At 46.6% G+C, this 18573-nt stretch overlaps 3 protein-coding genes and 1 pseudogene across 3 annotated transcripts in view; 1 reads left to right on the top strand and 3 right to left on the bottom strand.

Moving 5' to 3' along the window:
- Positions 1-3073: 3073 nt before the first annotated feature.
- Positions 3074-8871, bottom strand: KBTBD7 (kelch repeat and BTB domain containing 7). The gene has a single exon (XM_055335709.1). The coding sequence runs from the start codon at positions 8571-8573 to the stop codon at positions 6534-6536; it is 2040 nt and encodes a 679-aa protein (XP_055191684.1). The 5' UTR covers positions 8574-8871; the 3' UTR covers positions 3074-6533.
- Positions 8872-16303: 7432 nt separating this feature from the next.
- On the bottom strand, positions 16304-17734 carry LOC129516376 (mortality factor 4-like protein 1; annotated as a pseudogene).
- A 218-nt stretch (positions 17735-17952) lies between these two features.
- On the top strand, positions 17953-18405 carry LOC129516375 (40S ribosomal protein S20-like). The gene has a single exon (XM_055335721.1). The coding sequence runs from the start codon at positions 18045-18047 to the stop codon at positions 18402-18404; it is 360 nt and encodes a 119-aa protein (XP_055191696.1). The 5' UTR covers positions 17953-18044; the 3' UTR covers position 18405.
- Positions 18354-18573, bottom strand: part of MTRF1 (mitochondrial translation release factor 1) — a 56527-nt gene continuing 56307 nt past the window's right edge. The window contains exon 10 of the transcript XR_008665753.1: positions 18354-18426. The gene's annotated coding sequence lies outside the window, so the exon portion shown is untranslated. The remainder of the gene's footprint in view (positions 18427-18573) is intronic.

Raw genomic sequence — 18573 nt, 5'->3', positions numbered from 1 at the left:
CCTTTTGCCCTTGCCTGCAGGCTGCAACACAGATGTAATTCTGGTGAGTGTGCTTTGCCTATGAGGATGAGGATGACTCACTAGTTGCTGGGGGGAGAATGATTACAGGAGCCTGAGCTCATGAAGAATCTTACTGGGTAGAACTACCCTGTGAGCATGTGATTGCTCACTTCTGGACTCAATGCAGGTACAGAAACAAGCTTCCATCTTTTATCTTAGGGCCCCCTTGGCACAGAAGTTTGGCTTATACACTAACACAATACCCCACCCAAGCAAGATTCTTGGGAAATAGCCTATAGTCCTTCCTTTCTCACATACCCTACATCTTCCTCATCCCCATACAATTATCATATCCAGCTCAATCTCTTCAACTCTCATGCCTGCTCCTTCCTCGTCAAGCCCACAACGACTGCCCCTACTGAGGACCGCATCATCTCCTTGGACTACAACAGCATTCCTTTATAACCGTTCTCATCCCTACAGTCTTGTGCTGTCAATTCCGAAGATAAGTCTCAAGAGGACAAATTCAATTGTGTTGAGTCCCTGCCTAAAAATTCTCAGTGAATTCACCCTGTACACAAAAACAGTCAACTCCTTGGCACAGCATACAAAGTTTCCAAGGTCTGATGCTAACCAACATGGCCAGCTTGTTCCCATTCCAAACTTCCCCTCATAGTCTAGGATCGAGTCAAAACAAAATACATGCTGTAACCTGTACATTCCCATCATTGGAACTCTTATTGTCTTTGAAGGAATTGTAACCCTTTATTGAGGTTATTTCCTTATTGGTCTTCCTTAACATTCCCATCCCCCAACTTCATCTGTTTACAAGTTATTGTCTATTACAAGAGGCTATCTAGAGTCCCAGGTCCTCCAGGAATTATCTGCCAGAGACATCAGAATATATTGCCTTTTTTCACTGGGGTTTCCTGTCTGGTAGGATGCAGGTCTTGAACATCCTGGTAACCATTTTGGCTGCCATGTCATAAAATCTAGCCTGACCCAATGGTATAGTAGAGATTGCTATTTATATAGTATCTTTCCTCAGCATTCTATAGGAAGGAATATGTAAAGTGTAACTCAATACATGTAGACCCAGAGTAAAGACTACCTCTCCCAGGCACTCTCGACGTTAGGTGTGGCTACGTGGTGAAGACCTGGCCAGTGTCATGTGACTGGAAGTGATGTACACAATTTCCCTAACAGGGAAGGGGTGTGTCCTTCCCTTCCCCTCTTCCTTATAGCTGGCATATGGACATGAGCGTGAAACAGTCTGGGCCATCGGACCAGGACAAAACTCTAGGGATAGCAGAATGGGAAAACAGCCTGCTCTCAGGTGACTTTCTAGATGAGGGACAACATAACAGATTGGACTTATATGAGAATCTTCTATCTTATTGAAACTGTAGGGTCTCCACATACATAGAACCACACACAGATCATAATTAATGTACAAACTGAGAGGAAAACATCACCTTATGATATATTCTCTATACAAAGAAAGCCATAAGGACATGGAGACTCTGACCAGACTGTGTCTTGAAGTGAGAGTCATTGCTATTTGCTGGTTACCCTAGAATTAGGGTCTCTCCCCTGCCTCCCTTCTATATTCCCAAGATATGGTGGTATCAAGCAGCTAAAATTGCTTTGGAGGTGACTGTAAATGGTTGATTCCATTGAAGAGGTGACTGTCCGGAGTAGGAACGGTTACTGAGAAAATATGTTAAAACAGAGGAAATGGTATACAACAATGTCTGTTCTTTACACTCCCTGTATCTTAGACCATGGTTAGTCCATAGGTTAAAGAAACAAGGAATTGGCAGCTGATGGAATAGACATCAGTGACAGAATGGCCGAGATAAGGAAAGGGCGTGAAACCTATTGCCTATCTGGTACTGTAAGACTTGGCAGCTTCTGTGAACACTATCTTCTCATTACAAAAAAAAAACAAAAACAAAACAAAACCCCAAACCAAAAAAACCATAACTGGTTTGTACATATTTAACCATCTTGAAGATTCTAAAAATGGCTTATCAAGTCTCTTAGGATCGCTAGTCTCATTTTCTAGGAATAATTTTGCCTGATACTTTCCCGCTTTGTCATATTTGCTATAATGAATATTCTCTTATTTTTTTAAAGATTTATTTACTTATGATAGACAGAGAGAGAGAGAGAGAGAGAGAGGGAGGGAGGGAGAGAGGTAGAAACACAGGCAGAGGGAGAAGCAGGCTCCATGCAGGGAGCCCGATGTGGGACTTGATCCCAGGTCTCCAGGATCGGGCCCTGGGCCAAAGGCAGGCGCTAAACCGCTGAGCCACCCAGGGATCCCCTGAATATTCTCTTAAAGTTAGTTATAATGATAAAAGGTGTTGAAGTTAAGATGTGGACAAGATCTGAGGAGAGGAAAGAGGCAAAGTAAAACACCTAAGAAGCATGCAAATGGAATCATAAAATGATTCCAACAATTCAAATGTAAGCAGACTAGAGACGTCTACATTCTGGTTACCACACTTTGGGATTTCAAAGACCAACTTTCTTTTAAAGTTTAGTGGACTGATATAGAGCTGCAAACTTCTTATATTTCCAACTTACGAACATCAAGACAAATTCAATTAAATAATTTTAGTTTATGACTCATTTGTCATATTTCATATATTTTCCTTATCTCAGCACAAATTGACAAAAATGATGGCAGGCAAAGCACTGGTTCCTAGTTTAATGAGCAGTGAGTAGCAAATTGATTATATTTTAAATAGGTTCCTTATTGGTTAAATGCCCTTTTCCAACCACCTGTTAACCTGGTCATTATAAGATAAAAAACTCTTGCTACTTAGGTGTATATATGTCTAATAAACAACTGCAATGTTGGCAGTTTGAAACATCTGGAACCTATATTTTGCTTTGAATTCTCATTATAGTCTTCCTAGACAGTCATCATATGCATAACATATACGCATAACTCCTCAAGTTTCAAAGCTTTCAAACAGATTAGCCCATTTGATTAAACTTTTTTATTAATTTCTTCAAATCACATTTAGTTACTTCTTGTGTTAATCATCACGGAGAAACTTGAACTGCAGAAATGTCAACTTTGTCTCTGAGGTACCCATTAATATTCACATCCCTTTCAGATGGTAAATATATATTATGTCTTTAGCTCTATTTTAGGAATGACATAATAATGCTCTTCCCCTTACAAACATTTGAGCAATATGCCTTGCGAAAAAATGTGAATTCCTTTTTGTAGAAGTGTTCTTGGGACTGTCACAAATGCTCTTATCCTGGGTGTGTGGAAGAACTTCAGAAGTGTCACAACACCCTTGAAATTATGAAAACATGAACATATACATTTTTCTGGGGAATGAGTCAAAAGCTTTCATCAGATTCTCAAAGAGAGCCAGGTACAAAACAGAAAAAAACATTGCAACTACAGAAGGGAAGCATAATTTAAATTTAATCCTAAACCCAAATTAAGTAAGTTGCTTGCTAAATTAGTCTTTTATCCTTCTGAAAATGCCAATGACACTTATCATTTGAATTGCATAAGTATTTAAAATAATTTGGGTTCTCTGAGCTTTTCAGATTACAGGCATAAAGACACAAAAAACAAAACCCAAAAAACAACAACAAAACAAACCCAGTTAAGATCTTTCTAGATCTTACAAAGAATAATTCTACAGGTGATTCCTGGTTGGCTCAGCGGTTTAGCACCTGCCTTTGGCCCAGGGCGTGATCCTGGAGTTTCAGGATCGAGTCCCACATCGGGCTCCCTGCATGGAGCCTGCTTCTCCCTGTGCCTCTCTCTCTCTCTCTGTGTCTCTATGAATAAATAAATAAAATCTTAAAAAAAAATTAAAAAAAATAAATCTTAAAAAAAATAGTCCTACAAACAATATTATATTGAGCATTTGCTAAAAGGTGTGTCAACTAATTGTAAAACTGAGACAAAGCTGCTTTCCTGTCAAGAAGGGATTTCAACACTGCCAGTTTTGTCACTCACTGCACAAGCAAGGGTTTTATGCATTTAGCAGAAATGCTAAATTAAGAGGTCAGAAGGCCTGGGTTCTAGTGCCATTTTTATTTGTAACTAACCATATACAAATCACTTCTCTATAAAATAATAGTTAACATCTATTCCCTAATTCACAAATATGTCATGAAACCAAATTCTTCCTCAAGAAACTTCTTTGTAAACCACATTACTGTTAATTAGCTTATACTTAAAGGATGAAAATGACAAACTGCAGAATCTGTCTTTTGTCAATCAGTTGCATACCTTAATTCTGCAGATGGATAATCTGGTTGAGGTCAGCACTATCCTATTTCAACCTTACAATACAAAAAACTTATCAACAAGAAGTTATTGGTGAAGAAAAGGTGGCCAAAAATATAACACTATCAAGAAACAGCTTTCTAAGTTGAGACCAGTGCTTATAACATCCCTGATACCGAATGGAACAAAAGTTAGTCTTATGGCTACTAAAGCATGTTTGCTGTTTTGAGGGAACACATTCTTAAGAACACATGGCTAGAGTAAGAATCTTATTTCACTAGAAATAATGTTAAACGGGAATGTCTAATGGAGTCTTCAGATGCCCAATCAAATGGCTATGACAGCATCTGTGTACTTGTTTTTTTCATTGTTTGTTTGTTTGCTTGTTTATTTATTTATTTTCTCTTTTTTAAATTCAAGATTCAGTTCCCGATCCTGGGGCACAGTCCTCAGTACTCTGACGTGGTATAAGAAATGTTAGTGTTAGTGTTCGGTCACTAGAGAATAGACGTATGTAAGAGGAATTAACGTTTTGAACAAAGATGCAAAATGAGGATTCTAAGTCAGTATAGAAAAATTTATAACCTGTAAGTATCTATCTATATATGTATATATGTACACCATTTATCATGGATGTGTTTTGTGACAATCATATGTATTAACAGACCCTTAAAAAGGTAAGCATCTCTGTTTCTCAGTATTTAACGGTATCAGTTTTGTGTAACTCAGTCTCTAGTTCTGGACTTTCCCTTACTTTATAGTGACACAAAAACAAACAAAAAGACAAACAAAAACAAAAACAAAAACCCACAAAGGCCGGAGCATGGTTCACAGAGAAATACAGAACAGATACAAATACCCTAATAAAATAACCATGTATACCATTGCTAGGGAAATATTTTACAGGAAATAAACTTTCCCTATTGGCCCCAAATGGCATCATCCAGTTATGTTCTTTAGATGTCAACTTTTAATACAAAAATACCTTCGGGATGATAATCATATACAGTGACTTACAAAACTCAACAAAACATTTCAACGCTACACAAAACAGTTCCATACACAGCCTGAAGTTTTAAAGGTCTCTGCTGGCATTTAATTTTATAGTTGATGGACACAGTGACTGACCTCAATAAAATACTCTTTTTAGCTTAAACATATTTTCAAAACCAGTATTACCTCACAAAAGCAGTAAAGAATATATCACTTCCTGCTGAAGAATCCTCTAAGATGAAAACCGAAACTATAGAGCCAAAAATATTTTAGGAAAGCATATACACTGTTTAAGACTAGTCATGACCAATGGATAAACATTTACATTACTCAATCACATGTCCAGTGAAAAAAAGGATCGTTCCTTTTGATTCAATGAAGCGTGTATCAGGTATAGATGAAAAATATGATCTTGCAAAGCAAGTTACCTTTTTTCTTTTGGTTTAGAACGGTGTTTAAATAATTGGTGACACTACTAGAATGAATGTTTTTTAAGACAGAAAAATGGCCACACTCAAGAAATACATGTTATATTCCAAAATTGAAAGTGAAATTTCTTTTAAAGCAGTGGAGTCTTGATTTTTTTTTTTTTTTTTTTTTTTTTACTTTCTGTGAGCTCTTAAGACCATTCTGCACATTATCAAAATGAAATCCCTATTTGGATGGATATATATATTTATATATATATAACCAATTTTTTTTTTCTTTGCAGAAGGGGAGAAAACCACACCAAATTTAACAAACGATAGAAACGATAGTAACTTATAATACTAGAAACTGGCTAGTTCAAAATTTGGGAAATCTACTACTTTCATTATTCTAAAAGAAAATACAACCTTCAAAACCTTACCAACAATTTCTAGTCCAATTTTCTACTATAAAAATTAAAAAGTTAAATTCCTTGTGGCACTAAGTTGAATTAAAACGTTAACAGAAGACTAATGTAGATAATCAAAATATAAACAGTGTAAACTAACCAAAACAATCCACTGGTGCAAAAAATAACGAAAAAACCACCAAGCATTCTAATCAGTTACATAGTTTGTTTTTGCATATTTTAATCTTGACTTTTAGCACAGTAAATTATCATATAGGTTGATTTCATGGACTGTTTAACTTTGTAACATTATATTAGTAATTGAAATGTTACCCTTTCTAAACCAAATCTGCAGTCCTAATCAACATTTTTTTTTTTTCAGGAAAAGGAAAGGATATCTTTTAAAGATACATTCCATAGAAGTAGAAACATCTTAGTGCTTCAAAATATTTACAAAGAACCCTGATGATCCTGTGCATTTCCCTGAGGTGCCACCTGCACCCAGACTTCATCATCGGAAAAAGAACTTGAACTTCCTGACTCCGAGTCCAGCTCACTGAATCCATCTAAGTCCCATTCAGTACTAGACTCACTCCGTGCATCATCTTCCTCAGTGATAAAACTCTGTCCAGGTTCGAGGCAGGAAGGATAAACACGAGCACAGAGGCAAATAAAGCCAGAGTCAAACTGCAAAAGACCTAACATGGTACCTATATTAATCCACTGGTCTTCCCTAGTATCGTATTCATAAACAGTCACCCGGTTTTTTTTCCACTGAGGGGTGGTAGAAGTAATGAGGAGCAACTTTTGGCCATGATTGACAATCTGGTAGTTGTGGGTCTCTGAGTCCAAGGGGATATTACTAATCCGCCTCCATTCTCCCCTGGCTGGGTTGTAGACCTTCATGACCGGGATGTCGCAGATACAGTAGATCTCATCATTGAAGACACAGGCTTCCTGAAAGTCACTACGTTTAAGAGAAGCACAGTTCAGCCACGTATTGTGGCCCGGGTCATAGTAGAGCATGCGCTTACTGTTCACAGCATAAAGATAGTTCTGAACCACTATTAGTTCAAACGAATAGAAGGAATGGGGCACAGGAGCCACCAGTGCCCACTGGTTTCTCTGGACACTGTAGCACTCCACTTCCTTCAGTTTAACACCGGTAATGGGGTCTCGCCCACCCAAAATGTAGATGTAGCCATTGAGATAGGCCACATCCATGCCCTCCCGGCACAGCAGGCGGTCGGCCAGCTGCTGCCAACTATTCTGGGCTGGCTTGTACACCCAGAGGTCCTTCCTGGGCTGCGCGGCCAGGTAGATGTCGTGGTCTGGAGAGACGCAGACAGCTGAGGAAGTGACAGTCTTGGTGTGAGCCAAGCTGGTTAAAGGGGATGGCATGGTGTAGATGTCCCCTGAGTATGGGTCGTAGCACAGAAAGGGATCTCGGGGATGTCCAAAGAAGATCACCATCTCCTTGGCACACATACCCAGCCTCTGGGGTGGGTTTTCTGCTGTGGGCACAACACAGCTGCTGCTGCTGTCTGGCTTGGGCGCCAGAGCCTTGCACAGCTTGTCACCATAGCGCATCTGCAGGGCCCCCTCGATAAGGTCCAGGCAGTACTTTTTCACAATGGGCTTGGTCAGCAGCCCCTCCAGGTAATCCTGATCCTCCTCTCTGAAGTGTGTCCAGCGGACACACTTGAACACTTCCGCAGCGCTGGGACCGCGCTCCTTGGGAGCCGCCTCCAGCCACTGCACGGCCACGTGACACACGGTCCGCTCGCTCTCGATGTCTAGACTATCCAGGCGCAGGATGGACAGCAGCTGGGCCAAGCTCAGATCCGCCAGGCTCTCCTCCCTTACTGAGCCCATCCGGCTGAGCTGCTTGAAATTGTGGGCTATGAAGGACTGGGCCTGGGATCGCAGCTTGTGATGGTCGAAGGCGTCGGCGAACTTGAGGATGGCGGTGCAGTTGGCCAGGTCGAGGCGGCGGGCCAGGAAGGAGGCGCAGGCCTCCCGCACGTACTCGAGCTGCAGCATGTCGGAGGCCGCGTACAGGCGCTGCACGTTGGCCTCGCTCAGCGACACGCGGCCCGTGTAGCAGTAGTCGACCAGCACCTCGAAGGACTCGGCGTCCACGTCGTGCATGGTCACGTTCGCCTGGTGGCTCTCGTACATGCCGCCCGTGAACATGCTCTTGAAGTAGGGACACGCGGCCGCCAGCACGTTCCGGTTGCAGGGGAAGAGGCGGCCGGTGCCGGGCCCGCTGCCGGGCGTCACCACCTCGATGGTCACGTCGCACAGCAGCCGCGCGTCGTAGAAGGACTTGAGCTGCGCCAGGAGCGCTGCGGAGTGAGCCGCGTCCTTCAGCTCCTCCGGGCCCGTGAAGAAAGCCGAGACCGAGGGCTTGGAGATCCTCTTGGGCCGCCTGCCGCCGCGGGGGCTGGCGAGGCGGCGGGGGCGCGGAGCCTCTTCCCGGGACTGCATGGTGGAGATGGCGGCGGGGTACGAGGGCGAGAACGGGTGCACGGACCGGGCGCGGGCTCCTCCTCGCCCTCTCCTCGCCTTCTCCCTGAAGAGACTGCAGGGGCCGCACTTACCCAACTCGGCCCCGCGCCGCGGTGCCGCCTCCCTTTATCGCGTAGCCAGCGCCTGACTCACCCGCTTCCAGTTCCGCGCCCTTTTCTCCGCCTCAGCTCGCCTTACAGAACCCGGCTGGACGGAACCGAGAGAGCCGCCACTGCCGCGCTGGCAATACCGGTAGGCGTCCAGCGGAACTACGGCTCCCAGGCTGCCTTTCGCGCCCCGAGGCATGCCGGGGCCCCTCCAGACTCCAGGGGATCGGCGGGCGGGCCGGAGCCGCTGTGCATGTTGGGAGTGGTAGTTCGCGGAATATCGCGAGGTTTCTCCGGGCGGGCGGACTTTTGGCTGACAGAGTTCGAAAAAGCGCTAGTCTGGGTTTGTTGGTTTTACAGCTTTGGCTTTGATGTTCTTTTTTATTTAAAAAAAAAAAAAAAACGGGGATCCCTGGGTGGCGCAGCGGTTTGGCGCTTGCCTTTGGCCCGGGGCGCGATCCTGGAGACCCGGGATCGAGTCCCACGTCGGGCTCCCGGTGCATGGAGCCCGCTTCTCCCTCTGCCTGCGTCTCTGCCTCTCTCTCTCTCTCTGTGACTATCATAAGTAAATAAAAAAAAAATTAAAAAAAAAAAAAAAAAAAAAACCAAAATCTCCGTTTTGGTATTGGTCTTCTCTCTGAGAACTTTTCCCTCTTTGTAAAGCGGGGGATACGAGTTTTCATAGGATTATGTGAGAGTGGGAGCGAGGTGGGTTTGCGCAGGTCCCAGGATGCTTCAGCGAATACACAGGCTGATTAATCACATGCTTGCAACTGCCTGGAATATACAGATTCAGTCACTGGTGGCGTCTCCCAGTGCGTTTTTTAAAAAGTGCCCGCGTGCGAAGCCGTGAGCGATTTGTGTGAGGAATCTTAATTTTACTGTTGCTTCTTTTGAAGGGTTCCTCTGAAGGCTACCACCATCTTTTCAAAACTAAATGAGATCCACAGGTTCGTTATGGTGTCGTGGACAAGGATGAGGTCCTGGCGAACAGCGTTGAGAGGTGGCCTCAGACTACGGCTCAGGCCTCAGACTAGGCTCAGGCCTCAGACTAGGCTCAGGCCTCAGACTACGGCTCAGGCCTCAGACTACGGCTCAGGCCTCAGACTAGGCTCAGGCCTCAGACTAGGCTCAGGCCTCAGACTACGGCTCAGGCCTCAGACTAGGCTCAGGCCTCAGACTACGGCTCAGGCCTCAGACTACGGCTCAGGCCTCAGACTACGGCTCAGGCCTCAGACGTGCGGCTCAGGCCTCAGACGTGCGACTCAGGCCTCAGATTACGGCTCAGGCCTCAGACGTGCGGCTCAGGCCTCAGACTAGGCTCAGGCCTCAGACGTGCGGCTCAGGCCTCAGACTACAGCTCAGGCCTCAGACTACGGCTCAGGCCTCAGACTACGGCTCAGGCCTCAGACTAGGCTCAGGCCTCAGACTAGGCTCAGGCCTCAGACTACGGCTCAGGCCTCAGACTAGGCTCAGGCCTCAGACTACGGCTCAGGCCTCAGACTACGGCTCAGGCCTCAGACTACGGCTCAGGCCTCAGACGTGCGGCTCAGGCCTCAGACTACGGCTCAGGCCTCAGACTACGGCTCAGGCCTCAGACTACGGCTCAGGCCTCAGACGTGCGACTCAGGCCTCAGACTACGGCTCAGGCCTCAGACGTGCGGCTCAGGCCTCAGACTAGGCTCAGGCCTCAGACGTGCGGCTCAGGCCTCAGACTACGGCTCAGGCCTCAGACTACGGCTCAGGCCTCAGACGTGCGGCTCAGGCCTCAGACTAGGCTCAGGCCTCAGACGTGCGGCTCAGGCCTCAGACTACGGCTCAGGCCTCAGACTACGGCTCAGGCCTCAGACGTGCGGCTCAGGCCTCAGACTACGGCTCAGGCCTCAGACTACGGCTCAGGCCTCAGACTACGGCTCAGGCCTCAGACGTGCGGCTCAGGCCTCAGACTACGGCTCAGGCCTCAGACTACGGCTCAGGCCTCAGACGTGCGGCTCAGGCCTCAGACTACAGCTCAGGCCTCAGACGTGCGGCTCAGGCCTCAGACTAGGCTCAGGCCTCAGACGTGCGGCTCAGGCCTCAGACTACGGCTCAGGCCTCAGACGTGCGGCTCAGGCCTCAGACTAGGCTCAGGCCTCAGACGTGCGGCTCAGGCCTCAGACTACGGCTCAGGCCTCAGACGTGCGGCTCAGGCCTCAGACTACGGCTCAGGCCTCAGACTACGGCTCAGGCCTCAGACGTGCGGCTCAGGCCTCAGACTACGGCTCAGGCCTCAGACTAGGCTCAGGCCTCAGACTAGGCTCAGGCCTCAGACTACGGCTCAGGCCTCAGACTACGGCTCAGGCCTCAGACGTGCGGCTCAGGCCTCAGACTAGGCTCAGGCCTCAGACTACGGCTCAGGCCTCAGACGTGCGGCTCAGGCCTCAGACTACAGCTCAGGCCTCAGACTACGGCTCAGGCCTCAGACTACGGCTCAGGCCTCAGACGTGCGGCTCAGGCCTCAGACTACGGCTCAGGCCTCAGACGTGCGGCTCAGGCCTCAGACGTGCGGCTCAGGCCTCAGACTAGGCTCAGGACTCAGACGTGCGGCTCAGGCCTCAGACGTGCGGCTCAGGACTCAGACGTGCGGCTCAGGCCTCAGACGTGCGGCTCAGGCCTCAGACTAGGCTCAGGCCTCAGACGTGCGGCTCAGGACTCAGACTAGGCTCAGGCCTCAGACGTGCGGCTCAGGCCTCAGACGTGCAGCTCAGGCCTCAGACTAGGCTCAGGCCTCAGACTACGGCTCAGGACTCAGACGTGCGGCTCAGGCCTCAGACTACGGCTCAGGCCTCAGACTAGGCTCAGGCCTCAGTCGTGCGGCTCAGGCCTCAGACTACGGCTCAGGCCTCAGACTAGGCTCAGGCCTCAGACGCGCGGCTCAGGCCTCAGACTACGGCTCAGGCCTCAGACTAGGCTCAGGCCTCAGACTAGGCTCAGGCCTCAGACTACGGCTCAGGCCTCAGACTACGGCTCAGGCCTCAGACGTGCGGCTCAGGCCTCAGACTAGGCTCAGGCCTCAGACTACGGCTCAGGCCTCAGACGTGCGGCTCAGGCCTCAGACTACAGCTCAGGCCTCAGACTACGGCTCAGGCCTCAGACTACGGCTCAGGCCTCAGACGTGCGGCTCAGGCCTCAGACTACGGCTCAGGCCTCAGACGTGCGGCTCAGGCCTCAGACGTGCGGCTCAGGCCTCAGACTAGGCTCAGGACTCAGACGTGCGGCTCAGGCCTCAGACGTGCGGCTCAGGACTCAGACGTGCGGCTCAGGCCTCAGACGTGCGGCTCAGGCCTCAGACTAGGCTCAGGCCTCAGACGTGCGGCTCAGGACTCAGACTAGGCTCAGGCCTCAGACGTGCGGCTCAGGCCTCAGACGTGCAGCTCAGGCCTCAGACTAGGCTCAGGCCTCAGACTACGGCTCAGGACTCAGACGTGCGGCTCAGGCCTCAGACTAGGCTCAGGCCTCAGACTAGGCTCAGGCCTCAGACTACGGCTCAGGCCTCAGACGTGCGGCTCAGGCCTCAGACTAGGCTCAGGCCTCAGACTACGGCTCAGGCCTCAGAGTAGGCTCAGGCCTCAGTCGTGCGGCTCAGGCCTCAGTCGTGCGGCTCAGGCCTCAGACGTGCGGCTCAGGCCTCAGACTAGGCTCAGGCCTCAGACGTGCGGCTCAGGCCTCAGACTAGGCTCAGGCCTCAGACCACAGCTCAGGCCTCAGACGTGCAGCTCAGGCCTCAGACGTGCAGCTCAGGCCTCAGACGTGCGGCTCAGGCCTCAGACGTGCAGCTCAGGCCTCAGACGTGCGGCTCAGGCCTCAGACGTGTGACTCAGGCCTCAGACTACGGCTCAGGCCTCAGACGCGCGGCTCAGGCCTCAGACTAGGCTCAGGCCTCAGACTACGGCTCAGGCCTCAGACTACGGCTCAGGCCTCAGACGTGCGACTCAGGCCTCAGATTACGGCTCAGGCCTCAGACGTGCGACTCAGGCCTCAGATTACGGCTCAGGCCTCAGACTACGGCTCAGGCCTCAGACTAGGCTCAGGCCTCAGACTACGGCTCAGGCCTCAGAGTAGGCTCAGGCCTCAGTCGTGCGGCTCAGGCCTCAGTCGTGCGGCTCAGGCCTCAGACTACGGCTCAGGCCTCAGACGTGCGGCTCAGGCCTCAGACTAGGCTCAGGCCTCAGACCACAGCTCAGGCCTCAGACGTGCAGCTCAGGCCTCAGACGTGCAGCTCAGGCCTCAGACGTGCGGCTCAGGCCTCAGACTAGGCTCAGGCCTCAGACGTGCGGCTCAGGCCTCAGACGTGTGACTCAGGCCTCAGACTACGGCTCAGGCCTCAGACGCGCGGCTCAGGCCTCAGACTAGGCTCAGGCCTCAGACTACGGCTCAGGCCTCAGACTACGGCTCAGGCCTCAGACGTGCGACTCAGGCCTCAGATTACGGCTCAGGCCTCAGACTACGGCTCAGGTCTCAGACTAGGCTCAGGCCTCAGATTACGGCTCAGGCCTCAGACGTGCGGCTCAGGCCTCAGACTATGGCTCAGGCCTCAGACTAGGCTCAGGCCTCAGTCGTGCGGCTCAGGCCTCAGACTACGGCTCAGGCCTCAGACTAGGCTCAGGCCTCAGACGCGCGGCTCAGGCACATGCATAGCTGGGCTGACCTCTCACCAAATCAATATTTACGCAGGAGGAGCAAGATTACTTTCCTAAGCTTTTTTTTTTTTTAATTAAGATTTTTATTTATTTATTAGAGAATGCACAAGCAGGGGAGTGGCAGGCAGAGGGGGAGGGAGATACAGGCTCCCTGCTGATAGGGCCGTATCCCAGGACCCGGGGCAGGCGCCTAACCAGCTGAGCCACTCAGAAGCCCTTTCGTAACCTTTTAGCAGGAGTGTTTTGGTCTAATACTGCTCGTTTCCCTTCCTCTCCACGAATCAGACTAAGTATGTAGTTATCTTTATCAAGGAGTTAAAACGGGAGTTGTAGATTAAAAGATTTAAAGAAACAGACCTCAGAGCTCTGTATTCATCCATGCCCCAGTTTTTTTTTTTTTTTTTAAGATTTTATTTATTTATTCATGAGAGAAACACACAGAGAGAGAAGCAGGCTCCATGCAGGAAGCCCAATGTAGGACTCGATCCTGGGTCTCCAGGATCCAGCCCTGGGCCGAAGGCAGCACTAAACTGCTGAGCCCCCGGGTTGCCCAGTATTTTTTTTTTTAAGATTTTATTTATTTATTCATGATAGACATAGAGAGAGACACAGAGAGAGGGAGAAGCAGGCAGAGGGAGAAGCAGGCTCCATGCAGGGAGCCCAATGCAGGACTCGATCCTGGGACTCCAGTATGGCGCCCTGGGCCAAAGGCAGGCACTAAACAACCGAGCCACCCAGGGATCCTGACCCCCTCCCCTTTTTTAAAGATTTTATTTGCCCAGTATTTTGAATTAATATAGTTCAATCTATGCTTTACAAAAGTGTTCTCTATGTGTACTGATCTACATTCTTCATTAAATCATCAAAATCAAGTGCTTAGAGATTGGGTTTTGTGTTAAGGGAACTTTTACTTCAAAAAATCATGTTGCTCTTGCCACTGGCTTGTCATGCGTTAGCATAATTTCTTGAAATCTTTAGTAGTAGGTTGGTGGGTAGAGAACTCAGGGCAGGAGAGTAACTCAAATTGTTCTGCTCTCCTTTCCTATTCACTGAAGAGCTTCTACTGGAAATACTCCAGGATAGAGAAACATTATTAAGCAGGGCACTGAGCTCTAGTATCTCCTCTGTACCTTTGTTGGGTATCCTTCAGATATACTTGAGAGAATTGGACCATTAGTAATACCGATTGCTTTCAATCAGTATTGCACTAAAACAGCTGGGAGAAAAAAAAAACAATGATTTTTTTTTAATACTGGCAACATATACAGTTACTATTTTAAACAATTCTTTAAGAGAGTTGTTTAGATTCTCTGGCATTAAGTACATTCACCTTGTTTTGCAACCATCACCACCACCTATCTCCAGAGCTCTTTTCATCTTGCAGAACTGAAGCTTTGTACCCATTCACAGTAACTCTCCTTTCCCCCCTTCCCCCAACTCCTTAGTAACCACCGTCCTACTTTGCCTTTTTGAATTTGACTACCTTAGGAACTGCATATCACTTCAGTGATTTTTTAACTTCCTTATATCTGCCCTTTGTTAGTTGGTTTAGTTTACCTTTTACCTTTTACACAATCCAAAAGTATTTAGTACGCAGTGCCCTAATGTCTTGAGCAGTGCTGCCGCAGAAATTTGTGATCCTGTGAACATTTTATGTCTGTGCTGATTGAGGAGGAGGTAGCCAGAAGCCACAGGTAGCTCTTGAGTACTTCAAATGTGGCTAGTTCAGCTGAGGATCTGAACTTAAAATTTTAGAAACCCAGCATTGCAGTTATCACTGCAATTCATTGTGGAGAGGAAGCTCTGTTTGACAAATGGTGTCGAACAATCAGTTCACAACGTAAAAAAAGAAAAAAGAAAAAAATAACTTTGACTCTTAGCTTACACCACACACACAAAATTAATTCTAAACGGATCTCAATATTAAACAAAGAAGTGAAAACTATAACGTTTCTAAAAGAAAACGTAGACTATCTCTGCTTCTTTCTTCTGGATCTTAGGATACAAAAAACACTAATCATAAAAAAAAACTATAAAATGAACTTAAAACTACAAGCTTTTGCCTTTCAAAAGGCAGTGAAAAAAAGACAAGCCACAGTCTGCAATACACACACACACACACACACACACACACACACACACATAATTATTTTTTTTAATTTATAAGGGCGCCCGGCTGGTTCAGTAGGAAGAGCATGCGACTCTTATTAATCTTGGAGTTGTGAGTTTGAGTCTCACTTTGGCTGTAGAGATTAAATAAATAAATAAAACCTAAAAGATATTTGTAATACTTAAACCAAATATTCAATAAAAACATGAGAAAGCTGTTCAATGTCATTCATCCTTAGATGAATGCAAACTAAGTTGATGAGAATACACTGCATACCCACAACAATGGCTAAATTTTAAAAAGGTCAAAAACACTAAATGTTAGTGATGATAGGGAGCCTTTGGAACCTTCATATACTAATATAGGAATAATAATTTGGTATACCCATTTTAGAAAACTGGTAGTTTCTTTGGATGTTAAACATTCAGTAATTTCTCCTAAGCATTTATTTGCCCAAGGGAAATTAAAATATATGTCCACAAAAGACTTGTGCAAGATGTTCATAGTACCTTTATCTGTCATAGCCAGAATTGGAAACAATCCACATGTGCATCAATAGGAGAATGAAAAAGATTAATTGTGGTATTATTCACAGAGTGGAATACTACTCAGAAATAAAAAAGAAACCACCTTTGATATATACCATAATATGAGGTTTCAAAACTTTGATGTTGAGCTAAAGAAGCCAGAGATAATATGAGTACACAGCTTATGACCATTTGGGTGAAGTTCCAAAATCGTGAAAATAAGTTATGGTGAATATAAATCATTTTAGAAGAAAAAAATCATATTAGAGGCTGCCACTGTTGGGAGAAGGGGTTTTGGCAGATTGCTGGATCAACTGGAAAGCAACACAAGGGAAGTTTCAGGGGGTGATGCAAATGTTCTCCTCTTGCTTGGGTTGGTGGTTACACGGGTGTATGGAATTGCCAACTCAACTGTCCTTTAAGATCTCTGCATTTAATTTACTATAAACGATATCTTCTCTTAGGAGGAGCCACTCCATAGCTGCTGGTACTAAATAAAGTTGCAGAATTCTCTGCCAGGAAATTGTGAAGATCATTCAGTCACTGAGTAAGAATCTCTTCATCTAGAGGTGTATAGGTCAACACTGCTCCATTTCTCAGTAGATATGGCACTCCATATATGCCGGACAAAGTTGACTCCAGGCAATCTTTGAGGATTTCGCATACTGGGGTCTTTCAAATTTGTAGTGTAGCTGAGCACTCAACATTATATTCCAGTATTTTCTAAATTCCTGCCACAACTTCCTTAATAGCATAGTCCTTATTTTTTGGGTTTCCTCAAGATTTCTTACAATATGCATAATCCTTTACAATGGGATCCATATTCTTGACAAGAAGATAGAACTGTTTTTGCCTGGTAATTATGCCTCAGTCATTAGCAATCCATGGTTTTAGTTCTGCAGAAATCTCTAACTTCAACTCTGTTCATGAATGTTTCCAACAGCAGATCTACTCTGGCCTTTTTCTTCTGAGGCTGAGGCATCTCCCTGGTACTGCCACCATTTTCATTTCTGGGTGATTTCAACATTCCCTTTATAGATCACACGTCCTCTTTCCTGGGGCAACCCCCTCTTCCCCTCTGAACGTTGCTCCTGATTGACATCTTTGTCTATGTGTGTGTCTGACTTCTCGAAATTCTTTTTCTGTAGATTGTGCATCTGAGTACTCTGCTTTCTGGAAGCCCTTCATCCCAACCACTGTAATGTATATAGTATTTCACTTGTTTGCTCTTTATGACAACCTCTACACACTTTGTTTCATAAAAAAGCCCATAAAAGCACAGCATTCACTCACCTCCCCCAGAATTTAGGCTTCAGTGCCATTTATACGGAAGTCTCCACTGCCACCTCCTTCCCACATGAAAATATGGCCCCTTTCTCTCCACGACCTCTAATTCAGGTCCTGTGTGCACTCAGGGGCTGCTAGCTTGTCATTCTGGGCCCCAACTGTATTATTTTTCACTCTCATTTTTAAATAGTCTTCAAACTGTTCGCTCTTTTATTTCTATATCCAAAATAACACTGCCATCAGTCACTGGCTACTATAAGAGCTTTTGATGGGTCTACTCTTGTTCAGTTGGCGAGGGCCTAGTGAGTGAGCAGCCTAGGACATGACTTGTGTTCCACATTATATAGTAACAGCTAACTTGTTTCAAATTGAACAAATAAAAAGTGAACAAATAAAAATTATAAATGCAATGAAATTTTTTTTTAGGATTTTGTTTATTCATTTGAGCTGAGCAGGGAGCCTGATGCAGGACTCGATCTCAGGACCCCAGGATCATAAGGTGAGCCAAAGGCAGATGAGATGCCCAACTGACTGAGCCACCCAGGTGCCTGGGTGAATGCAATGAATTGTCACAAAATGAATACACCTGTGAACACAACTCAGGTTAAGAAGTAAGACATTACCAGCTCTTTGAGGAAGATGCGGTCGCAGCTAGAGCGGAGCTCAGGGTGCCCCGCCCCTGCTCCTGACTCACCGCTGTTCCCTGAGGAACAAGTCGGTCAGGAAGCCGCACCGCAGCCATGGCATTTAAAGACACTGGGAAGACACTCGTAGAACCAGAGGTGGCGATTCACCGAACTAGAATTACTCTAACCAGCCGCAAGGTAAAATCTTTGGAAAAGGTGTGTGCTGACTTGATCAGAGGTGCAAAGGAAAAGAATCTCAAAGTGAAAGGACCAGTGCGGATGCCTACCAAGACTCTGAAAATCACTACGAGAAAGACTCCTTGTGGCGAAGGTTCTAAGACTTGGGATCGTTTTCAGATGAGGATCCACAAGCGACTCATTGATCTGCACAGTCCTTCTGAGGTTGTTACGCAGATTACCTCCATCAGTATTGAGCCTGGAGTCGAGGTTGAAGTCACCATCGCAGATGCTTAAATCAACCTTTTTAATAAATTATCTGTTGTTAAAAAAAAAAAAAAGACATTACCAGCATCCCCGAGGCAACCCCCCCTTCCACATCCTCCTAATCACTATTGACCCCTAACACAAAAATCAAATGCTTTTAAAGATAGTTTCTTGGGCACCTGGGTGGCTCAGTCATTTG

Source organism: Nyctereutes procyonoides, unplaced genomic scaffold (assembly GCF_905146905.1).
Source record: "Nyctereutes procyonoides isolate TBG_1078 unplaced genomic scaffold, NYPRO_anot_genome, whole genome shotgun sequence".
Classification (NCBI taxonomy): domain Eukaryota; kingdom Metazoa; phylum Chordata; class Mammalia; order Carnivora; family Canidae; genus Nyctereutes; species Nyctereutes procyonoides.
The sequence above is the reverse complement of the archived record's forward strand: the minus strand, read 5'-3'. Positions and strand labels throughout refer to the sequence as shown.

What these genes read in the sequence shown, in the direction of transcription:
- LOC129516375 (XM_055335721.1), top strand. Translation starts at nt 18,045, where the DNA reads ATGGCATTTAAAGACACTGGGAAGACACTCGTAGAACCAGAGGTGGCG.
- KBTBD7 (XM_055335709.1), bottom strand. Translation starts at nt 8,573, where the DNA reads ATGCAGTCCCGGGAAGAGGCTCCGCGCCCCCGCCGCCTCGCCAGCCCC.